The following is a 26297-nucleotide window of genomic DNA, read 5'->3' on the forward strand; positions in this document are numbered from 1 at the left end:
TTTTAAAGAGCCTATTATGCTGTGGAGAGTGAACTAGAGTCCAGAATTGGTCTATCATTAATCGTTTGTTTTCATTAATAACTAAAGTATAAATATTAGAACTGTGTTCGTGTCAGGAAGTTGGGAGGACTTACCTGTCAACAAGATGTTATCTAGAAAAGACTAGATGAACCTGAAAGTCAAGGAGATGATTGAAATCTGATAGGTATAAAGTACAACTTCATACTGCAAGGAACTAATAACTCAAAGGAAAGGACTGTGCTGTGTGATAGAGGTAAATTTGCCCGTGAAACATGGACATTCTGGGAATGGTGTGATCAGCAACAATGAGAAGCAAAGTTGTTCTGATAGCCTCATCAAGACTTTCCCCTACCCACATTCCTAAACAGATTTTTCATGTGAACAGCTCTTGAAGTTAACTTTTGCCCTAAAAGGGCAAAACCCACAAAGTATTTCAGCAGTCATTTTGGGAGTAAGCAGAGCATCCAAAACCTCATTAAAATCAGAGCTGAGAGTATTTGTAGCTGCCTGTTTGGAGTGACTCTAATAGATGTGGTTCTCTGGTTTTGCTGCTCTGGCTGCAGCTGTAAGCCCTGTTCAAGCTCTCCAGCTGCAGTGGGGTATTTCACACACATATCATATTTCATCCATGGAAGAGTTGATGCTTCATGCCATATAGACAAATTAAGACCTCTGAAATAATTTCCTTTTTCGCTTTGCAACATGCACCTCTTAATGAGGCTAAATGCTGGCAAGTTATGTCCAGCTTTGGTGCGGAAATCAGAGGCCAGCACTTTATTCCCTGCCTGAAAGATATTTTTTTTTATAAGAAACTGTTAACTTGACTGTGAGTTCAGAGTACATGGATTAACTCCAAGGGCTCCCCTTTCTACTTAGGTCTTTGCTTGTACAGCCAGGCGAACCAAGAGTAGTACATTTGGTCTGGTTTTGTTTGGTTGTCCTGTTGATGTGGGTGAGCAGCACCGTGTGTATGCGTGAATAATTTATGGATTATTATGGATTTTGTTCTGGATGCAAGTTTGTGCCACTGACTACAACCATGGTTCTTAGGGATGTCCTTTTTTCCCATATTTCTTTTCAGACTGGTCCGGGAGGTGACAGGAGTAAATGTCAACATGAGGGTTGGAATCCACAGTGGGAGAGTTCACTGTGGGGTCTTGGGCCTTAGGAAGTGGCAGTTTGATGTGTGGTCCAACGATGTTACATTAGCCAACCACATGGAAGCAGGGGGCAAAGCTGGGTAAGTTGCTTCACCAAAGCTGTCTTGTTAATCTGTGTGTTGTTTTGTGTCTGATATGTCACAGTGAGGAGGTGAAATGCAAGACAGAGGTTCAGAGAGTCTGTTGTAAAATGAACTGTGGATGTAGTATTTTAAGCATGTACAAATGTTAACAAGGTTATTCTGTTCCATGTGTACACATCACTGGTTACAGGAAGCCTACAAAAGCCCCAGAAGGGCATATTCTTCTGTGGTAAGAACTGAACTCCTTCTCCGGGCGTGTGTTGTGATAGATGCAACAGAAATGAGCGGTTCTGTGCAAACACTAACAGAGCTGGTCATGGTTACAGAGAGGTGTGACCATGTGTTAACAGTGTTTGCTGCAGAGCATCCCAGCTAATGATGGATAGTGTATGAATATCCATATGTATGAATATGCATTGTCTGAAGCGTTTTTTCAGACCAGCTTTTTGTTTTGAATCATTCCTGTGAGGGACCAGAATTGGTCCTTGTTTCACCACTGTATGGACCATCTGAGTTGCTGCCAAATTGACTCTGTGAGATGATTTTTCTATGTGTCTTTCTATCTTTTCTCTGCTTTGGATGAAAGCATAAAACTATGGTACTTGGTAGGATACCTTTACAAGGCGCTCTTGTACCACAGTGATTAATGTGATACAACAACAAAGATACATGCTTCAGTATATACATGTGTCCGCTGAGTTGCCAGGTCATTGTGAAGGACCTGTCTTTGCCGAAAATATGTATCTGCTGCATGTTAGAGCAAAATGAATAAAAGAATGAGTGCTTTATATCTAAGGAGGAGCTTACAAATCTATGTGTAAGGTGCTTAGTGTGAACACCTCTGTCTTTAAAAAGATGACTTCTGTCCTGCTTCCTTTAAAATAGATGAAACTCCCATACTACATCTGTAAGAGAAGCAGTATGGCTAAATAAATGGGGGTTTATTGCTTGTTTGTTCCAGTACATTGAACCTGTCACTGACAGGAACTGGCTTTTTAGGTGATAACTTTTCAGAGCTTATAAAACTGTCTTGTCTTTTGTCTCATTCAAGGCGCATCCACATAACAAAAGCAACCCTGAACTATCTCAATGGAGACTATGAGGTGGAGCTGGGCTTTGGAGGAGAACGCAACGCTTATCTCAAAGAGCACAGTATTGAGACCTTCTTGATTGTACGGTGCAGCCAGAAACGGGTAAGACCAAACAAACTAATGCAGTTTTAGATACTTTTAACAACTAGATAGTCTCCAACTCACCACAGCAGAGTGAACAGCAGCCTTTTTAGATGAGTGGGTTGATGGCGTGACAAAAATTCCTGTTGCTCTCTCCTCTTCCTGAACTTTTGATTGCACAGAAGGGAGTGTAGCCACTTTCTGCATAAGGTTTCTGCAACAAGTGCTTTCTAGTTCTATCATAGAAACTGTCCTGAGTTTTCTGATCATTTTGAAGAATGTTTTTAATATAAATGTGTATTTTTTCAATTAAATTTGATACTTGTACAAGTTCTTCAAGCACTAGATTAAAGCCACAAAAATTTCTGTCAGAATCAGACAGAGGTGGTTTTGTCCACCTGCTCACCATTATTGCCATGACCATAAAAATTAGAGCAGTTCTTGTCATTACTTTTCAGCCTCTCCTTCTGAACATGAGAAAATCTGGCCCACTGTAATGATGGATGGTCACTGTGTCAGTGAGATGAGATCGTACTTACTGCTATGACCCAGGTCAGGCTGCACAAAATGAGACTATTAGGGCATTACTGACTTGAACTTGAGACAATCAAACTCAAGTGGGCTTCAGCCAATATATCTTCTTTCTGTGATACTGCCAATAACATAAAATAGGTTGATATTATCACTAGTTTGTATTCTTTTAAATAATGATAGACTGTAATGTTAGAAAATTATCTTTTTGATCATCTAGTTGAGTCTAGCCAATAACGTTTTGCTAAGTAATTTCTGCACTATAGACCCTACTTTGCTATGGACAAGCATATAAAGAATGGCCTGAATTGAAAATAATTTCAAATCTAATTGAAAATGCCTTCTAAGTCTAAGACCAACTAAACCTTCCCACAGCTGTAAATATGACTACTATGATAAAATGAATTAGTGTTAGTGACATGTTCCAGTAGCATGGTTGATTTAAATAACACTAACACCTATACAGATGAGAGTTGCCTCATTTCCTGAGAGAATGGATGCCTTGAATCTCCTTAATGGATATTATGTTAAAAATCTCCAAGAAAATCCCTTATCATCTGCTAAAGAGAGATGATGATGTTTTGGTTTCTATCTGCTTGTAAGATAAATCTCATTAGCAATTGTCAATCTTCAAAAGAGGATTAGAGCTTGCAGTTTAAGTTTATTGTTTCCTAAGCATCACTGCCTGTCAGTGGGCCAGCTGATGTTTATACCTAAACCACTTTTTTGCTGGGAAGATTTAAGAACAGAAACCAAAATATTCTTAGAGCCAGGCCCCATCTCCTGGGATGGAGAAGCTATACCAGCTTCTTAAATCATGCACTCACCAAGCTATAGGCATGGAGAACTGAAGGTTTCACTGGAGTGGAGAAGAAAACCTAAGATAAGGATTCTGATCCTTGCCAGTTTAGGCAAAAACTCAAAACCAGACACACAGAGCACTTGGGACTTGATTTCACTTTTGAACAGAGACCTGTCTTTGGGCTGGGAGACTGGACATAGACTTAGGAGAGTTGTGGATTCCATTCTAGATATAGATTTTGAGGAACTTGCATCTCTGTGCTTTGATTTTCCATAGTATACTGAAATGGCCTTTTCCTCCTCATTCTTTCACTGTTTTTTATATATTTATTTCAGCTCTGTTACACAGTGTAGCTCTCAGCTGAAGTCTCTAGGCACTGCTATAATGCTGCTCTAACATGCTGCATCCTAGAGTAGCTAAGAATTGGGACATGCACATGCTCTATGTAATTATTGTGCTGAATTGAAACATAAAGGAACTGCTGGCCAAAGTCAGGGATATTAGTGTTTAGAGTTGAGGGGCTCCTGGTTTGCCCATACTGCTGTAAGTTACTTGCTCTCAAAGCCATTTTCTATCCTTTTGTGAATAAAGTTCTGTCCGTCATTAAAAAATCACTTTTACTTAATATGAAGGTCAGAACTGAGAAAAGCTTGCTCCCATGGTCAGCTCAGTCCATCTTGAATATTTTGCCTGATGCTAGGCAAAGTTCTAGCACTTCACTTTTTCCTTCCGTTTCTGCTTGATTTTAATTACTTCTTGTGAGGTATTTAGCGAGGTTTTCAGTTCAGTCTGTTCCAGTAAAGGCCATAAAATATTCACCTAACTTAGTAATGGGTTCCTGTGAGTTGTGTCTGGGTTACTGCTATCCTTACACACAAGGCACAGGATTTGCACTGACCCTCGAGCAAATGCATAGTTGATCCAAGTAGCTGTTTGCCTGAGCTATTCCTCAGTTCACACAGTCAGACTTGAACTATCTGAATACCTGGTCCATTAGTCCCACAGCCATCATAATCAAGCAATACCAGGAGTTATGATGAATGCATAAAGTGTGACGGCATCTGTTCCATACCCTTTCTGCTTACTCTTGCCATGGGGAGCCATAACTTTGAATTTCCTGTCTTTTTTTTGTTTATTTGACTTTTTCATCATGTTGATGCCATTTCTTTGGCACAGAGTAAATGGGAAGAGTATTTATATAATAGTTTTGTTCCAGGAACTCTGAATTGCTCTCCCTTGAAAATAGGTTTTTTTCCTTCTTAAGGATGCTGTTAACTGGAATATATTTAGTTGAGTTTCAGGGGGAAAAAAGCTATATTCTGATCACTCAGCCTTTAAATAACATCACTAGAGCTGAAAATGTAGTTCAGTTTTCTATCTGGTACACAGAAGTGTTTCTTTCTATTGAAAGAGAGTAAGCTGTGAAGTTTTAAAATACAATCTGTTTAGGTTTCTCTCTCCTTATCTTTACCTCCAAATCCACTTTCACCTTTCTGTTTGCTCTGTCCTGTCATGATTCTGCTCTTGTGGGTGAGCACTTGCTTGTGAAGAAGGCAGTGCTCAGATATCCCACAGAGCAGTGCAGAAGTGACTTTTATTATCACCCTGTTATGTTCCCCTAGACAAAAGTTTTTGTGGGGTTTTTTTTAAGCATAGATGCAAAGTTCCAAATTTGTTTTCCTTGTGTTTGCTTTTAATTCCTTAGCCAGAATTTTGATCATTAAAATACAAACCAGTTTTAACTCTGTGAGATACAACGGGTGCCATGCATTTCATTGTAATGTGGATGTATATATACATATATACACACACATATATACACATATGTACACATACATATGTAAGTATATATGCATATATAAAGTAATCCTTGCCATAAAATTAACATGCTTCACCATAAAGGTCTGTTGAATCTTTTGCTGTGGTTTATTTGCTCCAAATTAGAGCTAACAGTGGGCTGTTCTAAAGCCTGGTTGTTCTGGTGCCTGGTTGCTCTGGATGTCTGGTGCCTGCTGTCAGCAATTATATCCCCTCTCTCCCTCTCAATCTTTTTTGTCTTAAAACAAACTCTTCTAATGTCTTCTCACAATGAAGAAAAGACAAGCACAAGCTCTTACAGCAAACTCTTAATTTCTGTGATCATCAAAGGAAATCTTTACTTTTGGCATAGTTGCATTATCTTGGTGTTTGATATTTATTCTGTGATGACCTAATGTGATTCCTGATAATGAAGCGATGTTTCTGATCTTAATCTCTAAGTGAATGATCATGCATTTTGTACACTTGAATGTCCCAGGTCCCATTAGTACTATGTTAGTCCCCAGACGTTGGGTGCTAATGTTCCTTTTTCAATTATCTGTCAAACACTACCTCTGCTTCTCTCATCAGCTACACTTGGTGCCAGATGCGATAAGAAAAAAATGAAACAAAATCAACCCCAAGACTACTCATTGAGTAATTCCACTAATAACTTTCATCCAGCCTAATACTTCTTCATTCAAAACCATCTCTTGCCATTTTTCTGGAAACCAGCTCTTTGCACAGCTCCATATTCCTCAACTGTTTTAGCCATTAATCTCCAAGATGGTATTCTGTCAAATGCTCTATGGGAAAAAAACAAGCTACAGTGAGAGCTACAGTATTTTTTTTTTTGTTTAGAAAAACTTGATGCTCTCAAGGCTCTTAATCCAAGCCCAACATTTGCTACTCTACAAGTTCTGTGTCATGATCCCTGACTAAATAGTTATTAAAAGTATCTGTTACCAGAACTGAAATTGCAGTTGACAGTTTTGCACCGATGTGGGTTGGAGCTTGTCCTTCTGACTTCAGCACATCACACTTAGTTTTTGCTTCCAGCTTAGTCATGTTTTCCATTTATAAACCTATGCTTATGATCCCTCTTCCCTTTTGCCTCTACTGTGGCAGCAGTGATCATCTGAAGGGACGTAATCTGTTCCTTCAGTTATTCCTTCTAGTTCCTTCTAGAGTAAGGTAGATTTTTAAGTTTTTGTTATCCCTGTATGATACAGGGTGACTTACACAGGGTGACTTCTGTGCTCATTATTTTTCTCATTCATTTGTTTCAAATGGACTTAATACCTTAGCATGAAAGAAATTAACCTATATTAGTCTAGAGAAATGAATCTATATTAGTCTAGAGAAGAGATAACTGAGAAGGGATTTCATTAATGCATATAAATATCTCAAAGGCAGGTGCCAGGAGGATGGTGCCAGACTCTTTACAGTGGTGCCCAGTGACAGGACGGGGAGCAATGCCATAAACTGAAACACAAGAAGTTTCACTTTAACACTAGGAAGAACTTCTTTACATTGAGGGTGTAATAGCACTGGGACAGGCTGCCAGGGAGGTTGTAGAGTCTCTCTCTCTGGAGACATTCAAAACCTGCCTGAACACCTTCCTGTGTAACCTGCTCTAGGTGGCCGTGCCTTGGCTGACGGGGTTGGACTGGATGATCTCCAGAGACCCCTTCCAACCCTAATGATTCTGTGATTCTGTGAAACACAGGAAGTCTCGAGGAGATGTTTGTTTTTCCTCCATTAGTGATTTTGCATCTTCATTCATTATCTGAAAGTCTTTGTTTCCAGATAAACAGTGAATTATCAGCTGGAATTACTATTACCCAAGTCTTTACTGATTCTCAGACTTAACCCTGAAACATCGTAGTGAACTACCCAGCATTACTCGGTACAATGTCTCCATCCTTCTACAGAGAGGGGTTTTTTTATTCGTGTTAAACTTTTTTTTTCAAGTTTACCCTGCAGTCTGTAGCAGTCCCAACAAACAGCCCTGTACCTCCACCTCCACAGCTTTCATATCTCTCCTTCTGCATTTTATTTGAAACACCTGTCCCAGTCTTTACTGCTGTCCTGTCACATCCCTGCTATTTTTACAGTACTCAGCTTAATTATTATTGTAGTATCCAGTAGACCCAGGGCTTGTGCTGCCCAGGTTTCTGGAGTTTGTACAGGAGCATATAATTTGGTGTTTATTGGCAACTTTTTGCTCTTCTTTGAGATCAGGTGCTGCACTAATTTGCAGAACCATCACAGTTACTCTTCTCGCCACTTCTAATCCTTGGTAAAAGCCTCACTCTGAGAAGACTAGAAAAGCATGTGTCTGGAGGGGTGGGAAGCAGACCTTAAGGTGAATAGGATTTTAACAGCACATTAGATTTACAGCTAGTTTTATTGTCCTCAACATTGTCAGAAGTGTGGTGAAATGCTTTGCTTTGAACACAAGTAGAAACAATATGTGACTATCAACAGATGAGCAATAGTGCTGACTGAACACAGTACAGAGTGCACAAAGTTGGCAAACTGAAAAAAATGTTAATTTTTTTTCTAATGTCTTTCAATTGCGATAAACATGGGTGTTTCTTTTAACAATAGCAGGTACACAACTATTTCAGAAAGGATTGTTGATAGTGGCCTTAAAACAGCTCAATAAAACATTGGCTGTAACTCCTAGAAAAACAATTCTCATTCTTTTCTAAATAGTGTCCTGGAACTCCATCCAGCTGAAGAAACAAAATGGTCCTGTAAATGTTGTGCATGTGGCCATCCTAAAACACAATCAGTCTGATGTGACAATTCCTCAATTTAACGAATTTAATTACAGCTCAGCAGGGTTCCTCTCCTGTAGATTTATGAAGGCAATGGTTTGGAGCAAGTAATACTACAAAAAACATTATTCACATGTCAATAAGACTTGAAGACTATTTAAAGAATAATATGTAGCTGAATTTAAGATGGCTGATTCATGCTAGATTTCACTGCTTTGTTGCGCTGATAGTGATCAATATGTTGGATAATTCTATCGCACACTAACCAGGCCTTCTTGATGCAACTGATAAGTATAAGAAAATCCCAGCAATTTCTGCAGTTTTGCTGTAGCATTACTGTAGCTCAGTGTGTGGGAACTGGTGGTGGGAACACTATTGTGTTTTATTAAACCCCTGGGAATAAGATCTACAATCTCTTTAGAGTCTAGATTTGAAAAGTTCCCACAACAGCTTTCTGAAGTTTAACCACTTTAAACCTGAAAATCTCAGTGCTGTCAGAACCTTTTCCACCTGCTTCTGTTGTTGGTAGTACCTTTAATGAGTAGGGCTGAAAGGTATCATCATCTGCTTTTCTTTATTCTTCTTTTTATGCCTTAGGTAGCCCTGTGTGCAAGTTTTCTTCATGTTGTCACTTAATCAGGAAGAAACAGAGGAGGAATACTCATAAATTTCCACAGAGGAGCTGTGATCATACTAATTCTTCATTTTTAGAGTTTATTATTATTATTACCCACTGAACAAGTCATTTTTCAGAAAATAAATTAGCTCAACTTTCTAAAATATCGGGTTTAAAACAATGTTTTTGAATAAGTATTGATGTCAACGACAAAGCCCTGTTGTTCAAGATAATACAGTAGCACAGTATACAATATGGGAAACCAAAAATCCACTATGCTTGTGTATATGTGTTTTAATCTGATTGGAAACATTTTTCACAATCCAGTGGAAAAGTTCTACAGGGAGTGGGTGGAAATACTGCCAGAATTCGTGTAGCCATGAAAATTTCTGGTGCCTGACCTCATGGTTAGAAGTGATCTCAGAAGCATGTACTTATTTACCCATGTGTCCCACCCTTACCTCAACCCAGATGTGTCAGTAGACATGTATGAGGTCTTTTATACTCTTCAGATTAACAAAGTGATGCTTCATAGTCACCAGAACTAGCAGCAGGTAGAAGAATCACTCATTGGCCGAAAAGGGTTAGTATGTCTGCTTGGATTCTTGACATTAAGGCTTTTCTCAAATTTAACCAAATTTACTAACTCATGGGGGGAAACCTGTTCTATGTATCTTTTATTGTCTGTTGATGTTAAAGGCATTTGTAATGTAACCAAATAGCTTTGCTTTATAGGTCCCTAGACTAGTTTCAGCATCTGGGGTTTTTCTGATTTTGGTTTAAAACCCTTCACTAAGTTGTAATAAAACAAATTGACAGTGCCACTTCTATTATTGAAAACAATATCTAGTTCCTTGGAGATGATGAAACTGTATTTCCTACCAGTTTTCTAGCATCACATCATAGAAGAAAGAAGTATAGCTATGAAAAAGATTGCATAGCTGAAAAAAATTCACAAGAAATCTCTACAAGTGATGGCAGAGACCATAAAAAGCAGTGACTTTTGAAAAACAACACTTCAAACCAACTCAAATCTGGACATCAGTGTTGCATCACATCGCCATGTTTTTAGAAACACTTAAAACGCAGCTCTCCTGGAGGTTATCCAGGGGCGCTGTCATGATTGCTCATGAGAAATTCAACTGGTGCCAAGTTAAAGAGTTTTGAGCTTTTGCAGATGAAAGGTGGTGGGTTCAGTGCAGGGAAGAGGCAATGTGGGAGGCACTTACTGTCCTGGGGGAGTGCAACGTGGGAGCACATACGGTTCTCCCTAGCAAACATCCCAGGGAGCTGACAGCTCCCTTAAGTTTGCTCCCACTGAGTTTTCTTGAGATCCTACACTTGTCATTCTGGTGGGGTAGAGAAAGATCTTTGCTGACAGCCCAGAGCCGTGGTGACCGCTGCTACTTACTGTCACAAGGCCAGTCAGGTGTCCAGCACCCGGCTCCTGTTGCAAGTGGCATTGCAAGTGTCCCCAGCTAGTGGCCATGGAGCTTGCAGCATTACGTTCCCAGCAATGTTTGATGCCTACGTGGTAAGCTTGTGGTCTCATGGGAAATGTTGTCATCATAGCTGTCTCTCTTTTACAAGACAAGAGGTGATGATTTCCCATGCTTGTCAGTCAGGCAGCTTTCCCAGCGCCGAATCTTAGCAAGCTTTTTAAAATTTCTTTAAAAAAAAATAAAAATTAAGGCAGCATTGCACTTGGCATTTAACTCTCTGGTTACCATGGAAATAACACCAGCTACTGTGCAAACCCCTGACAGGCACAAGTTACAGTGAATAGTGGTGAATCAAAATAAATAGCTAGGAAAAACAAACTCCAGGCAATAAAAGATGCAAACCTATCTGTATAGTGAAATTTCTAGAGTTTAAAACAACTTATGCTTTCTTTTTAAATGATTCAGTTCTCTGAATACTTTCTGAAGTACAAAATTAACTATTACGTCTATTTTTTTCAGTAACTCATGTAAGCAGCAATTTTCTTGAAAAAATTAATCTCAAGTAATAAACAGCCAAGTTGTAGCTATCCCTACTGTCTGAATTTTCAGCTTCTCCAGAGTTTCTCTTTTAAGCAAGGATGTAATAACTGCCACCTCTCTGCCTTCACAGTCCTCACTGAGCATATCTCCATGCAGTCCTTGCTGAAGAAGATTTCAAAGAGTTTGATCTTGTGCAATAAACTCCTGTCTTTCTGTAGAACACATTCCATGTGGAAACCTGTCTGTCTTTTTAGCTAGAGACTAAATTCAAAATAAGGCACTCACGAGCCTGTTGTTTAACCTAGCTACGTACTGCGTTTCTGTGCTCTTGTAACTGGCATTGAGTTTGAATTAAATCTTTCCAACAAATCCTGTGCAAACTTTGCAGTAAGCTCCAGTTACAACCAAGATTCAAACCCAGCTCTAATAACAAAGCCAAAGACTTTGTCCAAACTTCAGGAAAGTTAGTGGCAATGAAAATTTGCAGCTAACATTAGGGTACAGGAGACCATTTTGTCACACTCTGCAACACCACTACCCTTAACAAATACACAGTTAAGTTGTTTGCAAGATTTACATGCTTTCCTTAGCATGCCTGGGAAGGTGCTCTTGCAAGTGTGGAAAATTATTTGCCTGTACTCACAGACAAAGTTTTCCTTCATTCCCATAGCTTCAAGGAGCTGTTCTTCAACGAGATCTCTCTGTGAAATATTTCTCTTGCAGGCACATCAGCCTGTTGGGTTTTTTGGGTTTTTTTTGAGGACCTTCTAGGTAGTACCTCAGCTTGGAACTGCTATTTCCTATCTGAAATTATTCAGTTTGATTCAGTTTACTAAAAAAGAAAACAGATGTCTCCATTTTGGAATGCTCCTTGTGTTTTCACAGCTTATGGTAGTTATTCAGAACAAGCAAAGAAGTAAAATGGTGGGCACCCCTTAGGGGCAAGTGTTTTAAAAAATGAGAAGAAAAAGAAGTGGTTGATTGGGACTGCTTCTGATCAGCAGCCACTTCATAAAGTTCAAGGCACAGAGCCAGCTTCTGCAGTGAGAGATCAGAGGTGAGAGATGGTTGGAGAATGACTGCCATGTAAACATTTCCAAATTGACTCTGCATTTCTCTCTCATTTGTATTTCAGAAAGACGAGAAAGCCACAATAGCCAAGATGAACCGTCAGCGTGCTAATTCCATCAGCCACAACCCGCCACACTGGGGTGTTGACCGGCCCTTTTATAACCACCTTGGACCTCACCAGGTCTCCAAGGAGATGAAGAGAATGGTAATGCCTTGCTTTATGGACATAAATCTATTTTCTATTTTGTACATCATTATATATCTCTCCCTACTTTGATGGTTTTCGCAGCCCTGAGGGTGTTTTCCAAATGGGGTTGTAAATTCTACTTTGACTCCAGAAATAATAATGATTGGTACATCTGGAGGTGAGTGATCATGAGATGAGGTACAGAGTTGTTTGAGAGGAGAAGGGAAGCTGAATGGCACAAAGAAGGCTCTTTTGTCTGACTTGTCCCGCATTCTGAAAACTCATCCAGGCTGTGTGAGAAAACGTGAGTAGCTGCAAAAATTGCTCAGTAACCCAAGCATTCAAACAGCAGCTGACACACATTTGTACTAGATCATTACAGACTTCAGCACCTGCAAAGGTTTCTTGCTTGCAAGAACAGCTTGCCAGATGCTGTTCACCTTCTATGAGGTACGTGCCCATACATACCGATGGATCGCCAGGAATCACGCCACTGTGTTTAACTCTTGAGAATACGTTTTCAAATATATGGATTAATTGGCCTAAGCTAGCAGGCATGTTCATTTCTAGCTATACCTTTCAGTCCTCCTAAATTAAAATGAACAAGAGCTAGTTACTAATGCAATTGGACTAATGCAATTGCACTTTTGTGGCTGATTTTACATGAAGTTGTAGATGATATCTTTGTTTCCTGCAGTAAAGACGCAGCAAGGAGAGTTTCTATTATAATGAGTATTTGTAATAATAAAAATATTTAGCACCTCTATGATTGCATGCATAATCAGATTGCTCTATGACCTTATTAACACTGTTTTGACCCTTTGTGCACAGTCAAAAGTGTGTATTTGTTACCCACTTCGTTGCCCGTAGTCAAAGTTCTGCACCAGGTCACCAAAGCCTTAAAGTATTCAAAGTACTTTTTAACATGAGATTCACTCCCACAGCTTAAAAATTTTGGCATAACTATAAGCAACTGCATATGGTGCCTTCTAATGGGAAATGCTGGCACATTTATTAATAGTTGGTGCTAATATTATTCAATCATAATATTATTTCACAGTGCTAAACCAAATTTCTTAATCTCCATAGTAATGTTTCTTTCATTTCTCAGATCTCCAAATGAGGGCTTCTGACATAAGCGTACAGATCAGCGGAACTGTGCATTTTTTATGTAGGCTTTTCAATAGAGTGCACTCAATAGGCATGACATTATTAGAAGAGCCTAATCACACTAGCACATAATTATAATTATAAGTTTCTTTGAATAGCTTTTCAGGGGTTCTTGCAGCCTCCTGTTCAGAAACAAGGTGTAAGCATGCCAAATGATATTATGCTTCTTGGTGTTAATTACAGTTTGCCGTGTCTAGCTGGTTGTTCAGTTGGAAAAACATCATTATTTATTGAAATATCAAGCTGAGTCCTAAAAACTCCACTGCCCCTCACTTGTAGGAGGAAAAGCTTCTCTTTTTTTTTTTTCTCTCCTTATCTTGAACCTTTTCTTGTAATGGTATTTATCTTATTACAAATTCAGCAGCTCTGAAAAATCTTTTCCACTCAATCTGTGCTTCTGTACTGCCTCTTGTATTAAGCTCGTTTTTGAGAGGCTGATGTTGCATGCATCAGGCTGTTCCTTGAAAGACAATTTAAACCTGATTCAGATGTATAATTTTCAGCTAGAATTTTTGTTGTTCTTGGGACTGTTTTTTAAAATCTGATATTTACAGTGTTTCCCACTGGTTTATGTTTGAGATACATTAGTCAAAATGAAAACATGCTTTTCTCTGTGACCTGCATCTCCATTTTACCATCTCCTAGATGGACATTTTATTGATTAGATCATAGGAACAATTTCTTCATCTCCTGTCTCAACTCTTTCTCTCTATGTTAACTTCTAATTTAAATATTAATTCCTTTGTTACACCCAGCTTTGCATAGTATTTTATTTGCCTGCGATCTCTAACAGTGTGTTACATGGATGCTGTGTGTGCTTAGATGCATACACAGTGTGTGTTGGCTGCACACACATGCACACTGTCTGCAAACTGCCTGCTTAGAAATACAGTACACAGAAGGGGAGCAGAACTACAGAGGCTTTTCTCAGTGCTCCTCTGGGATGACATGTCATTGATCTTGGTAAGCAGCACTACCTGTCAAAGCTCCTGAAAATGTACTCTTTGTTCCACATCACCCACCTTTCCCTCAGACCTTCTGCATGTAATTATATGTAGCCTTTTTGTTGGACACTAGGAACATGTAAGGTTGGATTAGTCAAAGTGAGATGCCGAAGGCAGGCATTGCAACATTGCCTTTCCCTTTAAAACCTGGAGCTCCTTGGCCTTGTAATTTCAAAACAAGTGTTAGCAAGGGTAAATGTGAGATAGCCCTCATGCAGGAGCCAGATAATGTTGCAGTGATGTGCAATTAAATTATATTGATATGTAGATATGAATACATTTGGCAGCAGGGAGTAATATGGATGTTCATAAAAGACACGGGTTTTGTCACAAACTTAGGACATTTTGCATTATGAAGACAACAATATTTCCAGAGAAAGAGGGACTTTCTTTTTTTGTGGCACTACTTAAAATTCCCCCAAAGAGAATATTAAAGTTCCCTCAATTGCATTTTTGGGAGGGAACTGTTATAGAAAACAGATTTTGGCCATTTCTCTTTCCTTTGAATGCTGGTTCTTGTAGCTGTCTCTGTAGTCCTGGATGACATGGATTAGTACCAAAAGTAGCCATATACTCCTTTCCCCCATTCCCCTCTTTTCTCATTGCATTTCAACATGCTGCCGTATCTGAGCATGTCAGCAGTGATTCCGGCAGCATTTGTGTAGAAGGGCAGCCTGGCTGGCAGCATGGAGAGGTCTTTGGTCCTTGCTTATCTCTGCGTTGTGGCTTGGGGCTTAACCTCTGCTGGGTCCAGATACCTTTCCATGATGCTACTAGCATTAGTTGGTCCCCTGGGCACACAGCATTTTTTCCAGGCACTTGCACTTACATATAAATAACACAAAACTTACATGTGTCCATGCAGCAGTAATCTAAAATGTCCTGGAAAACTGGAGTTATTTTCCTACTCCTACCCTAGCTAACTGGGGCCCCTAGCTGGGACTGCAACTGTGGCAGCTCATCCCATCCTGCCCAACAGCCCCTCCATCTCCCTCGTACATGACTCTGCTTTCCAGACCATCCCCAATCCTTTTTTCCCCTCCCATTGTTTTGCAATGGCGTTTCTTGCCATGCACAGCCTCCACAGGGAGGCAGCAAGCAGGAGACATAGACGTTGCCCATTGCTGACCCAGACCTCCGTTAGCTGGTGGAGCTGCTGCCCAGAGAAAGCCAGTCCTGGGTACTGTAATGAGTTGGGCTGCTGGGTTAGTGTCTGCCCCTAAAAAGCTGTTAAATTTGCAGCAGAGGAAGATCAGGTACGAATGGCCTGGGAGGGCAAAGAGCCTTGCTGTGAACTAGCAGTTCCACTGGAGTCCTGGCCCTAGGAGCCAGCCTTGTTGGACTGGTTGATGCTGCCAGTGTGGAAATGGGTGGAGGGCTGCCTTGCTCACCTGGGGCAGGCAAAGAAGCCTAGACAGGATCAGCTTTGCAGCTGTAACAGAGTCTGAAAAGAACTGGAGAATGGCAGAGCAGCAGCACAGCTGCATTCTATTTTTATTGCTTTTTATAGCATGTTTTCTTGTTTCTTGAACAAAAGTGGTCAGTCCAGGACCATTTACTGTATCTCTTTGGAAAAGCAGAATTTTGTACTGTTCATGATGTATGCAAAGGAGCAGCATCCCTCAAGTCTGTATGCCAACCTTGTCTTCCCCTCTGTCTCTCTGGTCCAGTTCTTACTAGGAATAAGGTCAAAAATAAAAGGACTTGAAAGCATTTGAAAGTACAGGTATATTTATAGCTATAACAATATTTATACACCACTAAAAAATACTTTGCATTTCCCAGTATAGATTTCAGAGTGCTTTTATAAATATTGATGGATTTTAGATTTCTGGAAATAATACTCATGTGCCAGCTTCTATTTGCAAAACAAAACTACTATTAAGAAACACAATTTGGGGATTGTATTTGATTGCAAACTGGAAGAGGTTTGTTGTAAACAGGGATAAAAAGGCAAATGCTGATACCTTCCAAAATTACAGGGCTATTCTAGATGACAAATGATTCTCTTGCATCTTTTACCCTGCTCAGCATTATTAAGGTTGTAGCTGGAAAACCACATCCAGTTTGTGAATACAATCCTTTAGGAGAATGTGGGTGAATTGAACATAGTCCAGTGGAGAAAATTACAAATTAGGAGAGTTTCAACAGTGTGACCTGTGAAGAAGTGTTGAAATATTTGGTTATTTAGTCTAGAAGGGAGATGACTGGTTAGAAACAAAAGTCTTCAAATACATGAATGCTTGTAAGGACAGAAAATAATAATAAATCATCTTCCATGGCTGAAAATGACAGGATTAAAAATAATCATCTTAATTTGCTGCAAGGAGGATTAAAGAAAAAGCTCTGATGCAAGAAATAGGCTGTATAAGGAGCTTGTGAAATTCCTCATTTTCCTGAAAACATTTTATTTATTTTGTTCAGGGCTGTGCAGTCTGGAGGGGTATCACAAAATCATTTGCAAATATAGAAACAGTAATGTAAAAAAAATCTGTATTAGGAGAATTTATAGGGAATTAAGAGTATGTGCATAATATGAGATAGATGTAAAGATTTTACGAAGTTTCCAATCTAGGTTGCACAGAACTTTGTGGCATAGATCTCACCCCTTGTACAGGAGCCAGCTATAGCCACATTTCTGATAAATGTTTGTCTAGCCCTTGTTTAGAAAACTCAAAGGCTGGAAATCCCACAGCCTTGCTGGACATCCTTTTCAGCAGTTTATTTTTCTTGATGTTTCACTTCACATTCCCCCGCTTAGATTTTAACACACAATGGTGCATGAGCTATTCACAGTACATAGAGGACAGTTTAATTTTCTCTCCTTTACAGTTATTTTCACTGTATTTGAAGACTATTACCATGTCTCTGCACAGGTCTGATTCCCTCATCAAGTTTGTTCCCTAGTTGGTGCTTTCCAGCCCAGTGGTTGTTCTTGTTCCCCTCTGAGCACTTGCCATTTCATCAGTAAGATGATGAAATCTTATCTTTCATCATAGGCATCTGCACTGAACCCAGAACTCCTACTGGGGTTTTATTAGTGCTGCTCAGAAGATGTTGGTTGGCACAGCCTAATGCTTCCTGGCAAAAAAAACCAAAAAAACATTAGTTGTGTCATGAGACCTGCTCAGCTGTGGAAAGCCCTGCTGTTGCATGTTGAGGCTGCCATACGCTATCATATTTATTTTACACTGGCTAGTGGGACTGAGCAGCTTTGCTTGTTCCAGAGATATGTGCTTGGGGGAAGGTTCAGATGGTCAGAAACAGATACTTCTAAGTCCTTATAATCAAATGTAAGCAGAGTGGCTAATGTAACTGCTGAGCCCGGCTCTAGGTGCCTGGCAGATTTCCTTTTATTTTTTCAGCTGCTGGAAAGGTTTAACATTAGGAAGTTTAGGAACAGAAAGAGGAAACCCTGAAGATCTGTAATACTGATGTCAGTCTGACCATGCGTCCTTCTGTCATAAGTCTGAGGACAACTAATGAAGCATTTAATTTGCAATGAAATTGTGTATGATATCCATGTTAGTTACAAAGTAAAAACCAAAATAGAATCAAATAGGGATTATACATGTGTAGGAAATATGACCACATGCAGACATTAAAAATGTGAGACAAGGTTAAAAAAATGCATCCTGGATGTGGCTAGTGCAATAAAGAACAAGCTCTTCTTTCAGGTAGGCACTGCCTGATTCCTTGTGGTGCTGCTCAGAGCTCTGCACAGTCTTCTGCATAATATTGATTGCTTAGTGTTTGCTTTCCAATGAAGCAACACTCATCTACAAGTCTGGTCATTCAACCAGAAAATAAAATTCTTTGTCCTATTCACCCTGCCCTAAATCAAATAATTCTCTGCATGTTGCATGACAAATATAGCTCACTTCCTCCCTTTGTCTCCAAGTAGCCCTTACAATAGATTTTCTTGTTACTCTAAAATCAGTGTCAGGGAACAGGTGCATCAGAGGAACAGAGACTCTAGCTGGTTCTGTGCCAACTCTACTGCTTAAACATTAGAAATGATTAAAAAATTAAAGTAAAACTCAGTAGGGCAAGTTTTCATCAGTCAATAGTACAGCCCTATCAAAGAGAAGTGAATTTGAGGCCATGAGTGAGGCACCAAGGGTTTGCCCTGCTTCTAAAGGTTTCATTTAGCTTAAGGTCACCGTTATCCTCTTTTCCAGCAATCATCTGCTAAACCTGGTAATGGCAACACTGACGTCAGCGGAGCTGGACAGGGGCACCCAATGGAGAAGAATCTGACCCACTATTTTTTTGCTGTTCTTGTAGTATGCAGAATGTCCTGAACTCGTAATCAAGCAGGGAGAAACCCTTGAGCAATCCTTTCTGCTGTAATCTCCACATATTGCTATAGACCTGGGAGGAAATTGTCAGTCTAGTCTGGGATTTATATAGCCAATTTGGTTTAGATAGCTCACAAACAGCAAGGGGAGGAATCCTATCCTGCAGTTGTGCTATATAATTGCTTTGGTGCATCTGACAAGAGGATTTGCCTGATTCACATGTTCCATGTGATCTCATATAAGAGTGTGGGAGCCATATAAAACATTGTGCATTGCTCAAATTGTCAGAGGCTTCATACAGCTTTTTATTCTCATGTGCAAACTTAACTTTTATTCTAGTTGATCAGGGCTTGCGATCATCCTACATTAAATTCTTTAAAAGAGGGATAAGAGTCATCAAGATGCAACAGCTAATCAGTAGATGCTTTTGTGAAACTTACATGGAGTTTAATATTTCCTTGGAAGTCTTGAATTGATAATTTTTCCACCAAAAAAAATTTAAAAATCATTAAGCCTGCAAAAAAAAGATACCAATTCCTCTTTATTCACAGAAACATTTCCTCTGATGTTCATGGCAGCATTGCACAGGTGGAGTTGTGGCACTTACCAGAATGATTTCCAAAGCTTCCTAAAGCAGACATTAAGCTTTAATGACAAAAGGATGCAGTCAGCAGTTTTGGGTCTGGTTTTCAGAGAGCGTGAGCAGCTTCAGTCTGCGCCAGTGGGCAATTTCAGTTAAGGCTGGTTAGGCTTAGATTTAGTCTGTCTGCATCTGATTAGAAGGCTATATGACAGTATTTTCTGTAGAAGTTTGTTGTGCGTATCATCATTTGGTGTGTAGGGATGAAAGAGCAGAGATTAGGGAGCCAGGAACTGATTCTGAGCATTTCTAGGACTACATATTTGTATGTCTCTTTCTGTTTTGCATGTCCTGATAACTGTTCATGAGTGAGGCGCAGAACCATGTACCATTTCACTTGAAAATGTGACCTTCGAACTGAAGTAATTTGAATCTAGAGTTAGCAGAAAACGGGGAAGTGTGAGCAACCTGCACTTCTCAGAAGTATGAGTTCAGAGACAGAAGTTAATTGAAAGGAAGGGGGAAAACCTATTTCTAAAGCAACCACTTATGTTTCATAGATGTAAATCTGATGGGCCAAATAAATTAATGTGTTTGGCCAGGTCCAATATACCAGCTGGGGGCTGTGTACAAAATCATTCTGAGTAGAACAAAGTAGAAGGGTTCACCATCTGTGAGCAGTGCAGAGGAACGAAAGTGTGTTTATCAAGTGGGGTGGGCTGCAGAAAGGAAGCACTTCAGCTTTCCTTTTTGGAGCTTATATTAGTCTGTGTTCCAGCTATAGCAGACACACTCATCATATAATCTGTTTCATAAAGTGGTTTTCTGCCAGTTTGTTGTTCTGCACTTAGATGCTTGTTAAATATCCTTCCTATCAGGCTTAGTATTTTCTGTGCCAGTTCTTTCTGGACGTTGGTATAGAAATAGCGTTATTTCTGGCTTGAGTGTTTTGAAGTCCTGCAGTTTTGTTTCAGCTTTTACACCTGACAGCATCTATCTTTGTAGCCTTGTCTCATTGACCACAGGGACAAAGGCAGAATGTGTAACACTAATGTAAACAGATGTGAATAGTTAGTTTTGTGATAGGGCCAAACCAGGTTTGTTTTTAACTACGTCCGCACACAACCTGTCACTTTCCTTTTCTGTTTCACATGGTCACTGTCTCTGTGAAGCACCTTTGCTTTGTAAATTGGCCTGACCTCTTACAAAGCTGATTTTGTCCCTAAGTCTAGATCTCTTTCAATTTCTGCTTTATCATGAAGTAAGTCTGATTTCAGCATCATTCTAGAGATGAAAAAAGGGCAAGAAAAATTAGGTTTTCTATCATTTTTGCACTTACAGTCTTTACTGGAGCCACCAGTGAAGTTTTTAAGGTGGAATCCATGCTCCCAGCCATGTTACCATTAAGAAGCTCACAGAGCTCATCGGCTCCTCTACTGTCTTATTTTTGGAACTAAATTAAAAGTTAAAAGGACATAAAATCTATTCCACTTTTCTTTGCATATTTACAATATGTTAATAATTGCAGCTAATGTTCTCAAAGTTAGAATTATTATTTCTAATGGTTCTTGATTTGAAGCATTATGGTGTAACAGTCAGCTTGTCATGGCTTTGACAAACACTTTATCATTCTATTTAAGGAATCAGTTTTAATCTTCAAAGAAAAGGGCTTAGTTAATTTAGAAGTCAAGCAGAGAGATGGCAGTCATATGAGCTTTTAGCACAATAGATATTCATAAAATAGTAAGCCTTAGGGACAGATGCAGTAATATAAAATTCCCTCTTTTTTCCTCCTGCACATGTCTACTCCCACTGAGGATAGTCATTAAAAGTAAATGCTTGTAAATTCAGAACCACCTGACCTGTCATAAAAATTATGGGGTTTTAAGAATCTCATGTAGAAAAGAAGAAATAGTAGGACTGGTTTTTGGTATTAGCGCCATTAAGGGAGTTGATTCAGCTAAGTTTGGGTTAATATTCCTGAAGTCAGAGAGGGAACTGTCTTAGTCTCAAAGCAATTATTAAATGCTATTACCTTTACATTTGCTATCTGATGGCAGAATAATGCAGCCTCCTGGGGGAAGGAGAAAAACTCCAGTATCAGGGATATTTAAAATGAGACTGAATAAAAATTGCATGAGGTCGTATATGCAGCAGTCCATTAGAACTGCACTGCTATAAGACCTATCTCATGCTTTATGTTCCCTTTTAGAGAAAAGGAATTTTGGCCTTAACAAGACCTACTTCATCATCATGATTATGGAGCTATTCTTGAACTCCTGTGAATCTGTATGATTCTGGTAGCCATCACCACTTTTTGCCATTTTCATCCCCGCTGACAAGTCCTAGCCTTTTCTTCATAACACCCTAGTACCCTAGAAAGCCATAGGTACTGCTTCAGTATGCTGGACCCAAATCCGTAAGCAATCAAAAGGGATTTATATACTTAACTCCAAGAACTGACTGTTTCTCTTCCTACCCTCTTCATCCCTCTCTCCTAGACAACAGGCAACTCAGTTTTTTATCAGCTCTTTTTTCTGGTGTTCTGATTTCTTTAGATGTGTGTGCAAAAATGCCAGTCTTGACATATCTTTGCGTAGCTGTAAATCTTCTCTATACCAGAACAGGCTGGGTACAGCCCCAGCCCAGCTGCCTAGGGATGCTGTGGAGTGGCTTTATAGTCCCTGTTATTTCACTTTCCTGCCTGAGCTTGGAGGTCTGTCTATTACATCATAACTGTGTTAGTCCTTTAGGAATGAAGGCAAATCCATGTAGATCACATTTCTGCAGGATTGATTGTGCTTAGTGTTTATCCTGTGTGTAACAGAGACCATTGCAATTCATGTGAGCAGCCTTATGCTGAGTCAAAAGGCTTGAATTGGAGCAAAGCATCTGAGTCCTAAAGAAACGTAACTGCCAGCTGCAGAGAAGAAAAAAGACCAATGTGACTTCAGTGCCCAAGCTTCATACAAGGGGAAGGAAATCATTTAAGTGCAGATTTTTCAGTAGACCAAGCGTGTCCATGAAGTAAGAGGGGGTGAAAACACATTAACTAAAACCCAGGGGAAAAATTCCCTTCCAATCCAAACTAGGGTGGGCAGCATGGCCCCTTGTGTGTGAACATCTCCTCTGTTTAAAATGCTTTTTGGTATGTGATTGAAACATAGATGCTTTAGTAGATAGATAGGGAAGAAAATTTCTACTCACAATCAGATCCTAGAGGTGTATTTGCTCTGTATCCTGGCAAAGACAGTGCAAATAAAAAAGATCTTCTGTCGTGAATGACCAGCATTTAAGAAGCATTTTTTTTTTTTCCTAAAATAATCCTGCAAACCTTTCTCCATAACAATTCCATTTTTGGCAATTCTGCTTAAAGAATCTTTCATATTAAATGGGAACATTTGAAGTGAATCATTTAATTTGCTTAACTTAAACAGGTTCCTACTACATTTAATTTTAAGCTGATTCTCTCTAATTAAAGCTCAAGTCACTCTTAAATATTTAGCCTTGTTAAGTGAAAATCCAGGAAAGAAAATGTAATCATCTTTTCCTTTTTTGCTTTACCTGAAATGTGCTCTTTTTTTGAGTTTTAGTTTTGAAACACCAATTTAATTCGAGCTACAAGCATTAATTATTTCCAGGGTTTCAAGCACAAATTAGTATTTTAAATTGAAAAGCTAGGTCAATTAATTCTGTATTATTTTAGAGACTTCCCTTATAACAGTTTTGCTGGGGGAGAGAAGCAGGGGAGAATCAAATTCCATGTTAATAACGGGATGCCCATATAAATGACCAGTGAAATATGCAGCCTATATTTTTTCCACACTTGAATATTGGGGAATTTTTTTAAGGATATGCATGCTAAGGTGTTTTGGTAACTTGACCTGGTTGACTTCTATCTTCAAACTTGTGCACCTGGAAGACAGGAGTATGAGATCTGTGTTTAGTTTCAGGGTTTTGGTGGGATGAATTCTGTCCATGAAACAGACTATTTTAGGGGATTCTCCCTCTGCAGTCAGTCATCTAGTTCCCATGTGGCTATGCTTAAAAATGTGAACTTGATGTCTATCTAATAAGCAAGTACTGGCTGTTTTCTCATCAGTTCCTTCCCCTTATTTTTTGGCTGGAACCTATTTATGTTCAGCTGATTTATCTTTTTTTTCTCAGCCTAACTGACTGTGACACCAGACAAATTAGTGAGCATTTTGTCTCCGTGATTAATCAGTGAGCTTTCAGTTTTGGCACTGTGTTGTAGGATTGCTTAGAGGATAAATAAATAAATCAATCAGATATTCCTGACAACACTAAAACGATTAAGGGGAGGAAAAAAAAAAAAGAAAAGCAAAGCCACAAAACAGAAGTTGAATGATTGCTCCATCACTCCTTAATGTGAAATCAAAAAGTACATGGGGTTTCTTTGGCTTGGATAACTAGGCATGCTAACTTTGAAATCAACATTACCATTTCCTTCTTCCCACTGGATCTGCTGGTGGTTGTTACATCAGACTGAGAAATTTCCTTTATCTGTATTTCTAGTGGGTTAAGTTGGATTTGCAGTTTCTATTTAGAACTGTGGTTTTAGTCTGAAACAGAGTATGTAAGAATGGAAGTTGCTCTGTCAGTGAAACACAGTCCTGATGTTGGCCTGAGTAACAAAACACACTTTTTTCCTCTTGCAAAGCTGATGCTGTTCAGGGAGGCTTTGTAGGCTTTACCTCTACCTCTCACTGTATTACCACATTTCTGACTAGCTGCAAGGGGAAAATCTGTACTTGTTTAGTATCTTGCCAATGTTCTTGTTTCTGATGGCATTAGACAACACAGCTGTGGAAGACATTTGCCCAAAGATTTTTTACTTTTTTACAGTCAGGATGGATCTCAGTTTGCTGCCCCCAGCCTGGTAGCAGCTGCAGGTCCAGCAGCTGGAATTTCCTCAAACTGCTCTGAGCAGTTTTGGCCTGAGGTCCCTGGGAGAAAAACAAAAGGAGCTCGTCCTATCTCCCAGCTACATTTGTTTTATGTTTTGGAATACAGGGTACAAACTCTGTGCTTGAGTATTTGACCCTACTTGTCAAACATACAACTTTTCTTGACAGTTAAATTTAACCCAAGAGGCTTTATGTCAGAGGGCAGATTTTGTCTCAGCCCATGCAAAATGGCCATTTTGATGCAGTTTGGTCTAGTAGGTATGTTAATGCTGAACATACAGAATATGCTTCTGTACATACTTTTCTTTGAGGCCTTATAGCCACTTAAACTAGTGATAGATATGTACACTTACGTAAGGTGGCCCTGAAGGAACTGTGAACATTTTGGGTATTACAAATATTATAAATAATTTCTGAAATCTTATTCGAGAAAACACATTTTGTGTGTGCATGGAGCGAGGGAAGAAAGGAGACCCCTTGGGGTTCCACCTGAAGAGTTGAAAACCCAAATGCATCCAGCTTCCTTAGCCAGGCCCCCTCATAGAGGTGCAACCTTGGGGACTACAATAGTTGACCTATGTTATTCTGAGTTTCACTGCAAGTAAAATACAACCTCAGTTATATCAGCATAATTTTTACTGTATCATTTGTAATGGTGACTGCAAGAAAGAAGACACCTGAAATACAGTGTGCCAGCAGTCAGCTGAACAATTTCCCTTATCTTCACTTCCACAAATTTATATCTGAAGCCACGTGTTTTCCTAAAGCTGCTCCACCTGCCTGATGACATGGCAGCACAAAACATTGCTGTGGGTGGGTAAGGCTACCTAACAAATGAGTGCCCTGAAAAGTCCTCTGCAAAATGCCGTTCTCAGGATGCTTGTGTTCTCAAGGTCAGTCTGTTTCCTAACCCTTGTGTCCTTTTCCTTTCTTTCAGGGTTTTGAGGACCCCAAGGACAAGTAAGCAAATTTACTTCTGTTACACACTGTTATGTTTGCACATTTGGTTTTTTTTCTCATATTAAAACAAAATGACAAAAATTAATGCCTGGCAGCCAAGAATAATGCCTGGACTCCCCAGAGGTTTCTTCAGGAGGGACAGCCAGTCAAGGGCACGGGATTGACTGATAAGTGCACAGAACTGCTGCTGCCCTCAAAACTTGTATTTGTGTGGTTCTAACCTGCTTTTGTAATTGACTTGCTTTTGCTGCTCTTCCAACTGCCCCCAATATGCTTTGCTATTTGCTGCTTTGAGAATATCCCAAGAACAAAATCTTCCTGTGAAGCATGTTTAAGAGTTGAACATCTCTGATAAGTATGTATTCAAATAGATAGAGTTTCTGAGTTTGTTTGTATGTATTTATGTTAATCATTATTACATATTACTTATTTCTATATATAAAAATAAACTCAGAAATTACAGCTTATTTGAAAAAGTCAATTCAAACTTTCATGCTCGAAAACACAGCCACATTAAAGCAGCATTTTCAATTTTTTATGTAGCACGTTAAAAAATGTCTAGAATAACAATTTAACAAGAGTGGTATTTTGAAAAATTGCTTTTGGAGGAAAAACCCAAACCATGTTCACTTTTTAACTTCTACAGCTGGACATAGCAAAAACATTTCCTCTACTGAAGGTGTTTAGAATAATTTCACATTCAGCCCTACTGAATGGCATTAACTGTAAGCTTGCTTAGAGCAAGGTAGGTGACAGTAGAGGAGATTAGTACGTAAACTATGTTGCTGTTGCTTCTTATCAGCAACTTTCTCAGGCTGTTGGTCACGACAAAGTGGAATTTGGTGAGCGGGGACAGCTAAATGCTTCTGTGAGCCCGATGTATCCAACTTTGGGAAAACTCACATTATGGTGGTTGAGCACTGAGAGCAACTTCTTAAAAGTAAAGGAAAATAATAAGTTTGAACATGGCAGTATTCAAAATCATTCTCTTCTTCCCCTGCCCTACACTGCAAACTCGATTTTGTTAACATTTAGCTGTGTGCACCCTGGGATGTTCCTCGTGCACAACAACGTGTCTAGGGAGAGTCACCAGGGTTTCCTGTTGCATCTGTGGCTGCTGGGAACTTTGAACAGAGAAGAGCTAAC

The 26297-nt window shown here is 39.4% G+C and overlaps 1 protein-coding gene across 1 annotated transcript in view; it reads left to right on the top strand.

Moving 5' to 3' along the window:
- The window catches only part of LOC104413857 (adenylate cyclase type 5-like), a gene marked incomplete at its 5' end in the record, with an annotated part of 214124 nt that overhangs the window by 159320 nt on the left and 28507 nt on the right, over positions 1 to 26297 (top strand). Inside the window, 4 exon segments of the mRNA XM_010024968.1 lie at positions 1103 to 1261; positions 2316 to 2457; positions 12086 to 12226; positions 25129 to 25151. Coding sequence (XP_010023270.1) covers positions 1103 to 1261; positions 2316 to 2457; positions 12086 to 12226; positions 25129 to 25151 — 465 coding nt within the window.

Source organism: Nestor notabilis, unplaced genomic scaffold (genome assembly GCF_000696875.1).
Source record: "Nestor notabilis isolate BGI_N333 unplaced genomic scaffold, ASM69687v1 scaffold15392, whole genome shotgun sequence".
NCBI lineage: Eukaryota > Metazoa > Chordata > Aves > Psittaciformes > Psittacidae > Nestor > Nestor notabilis.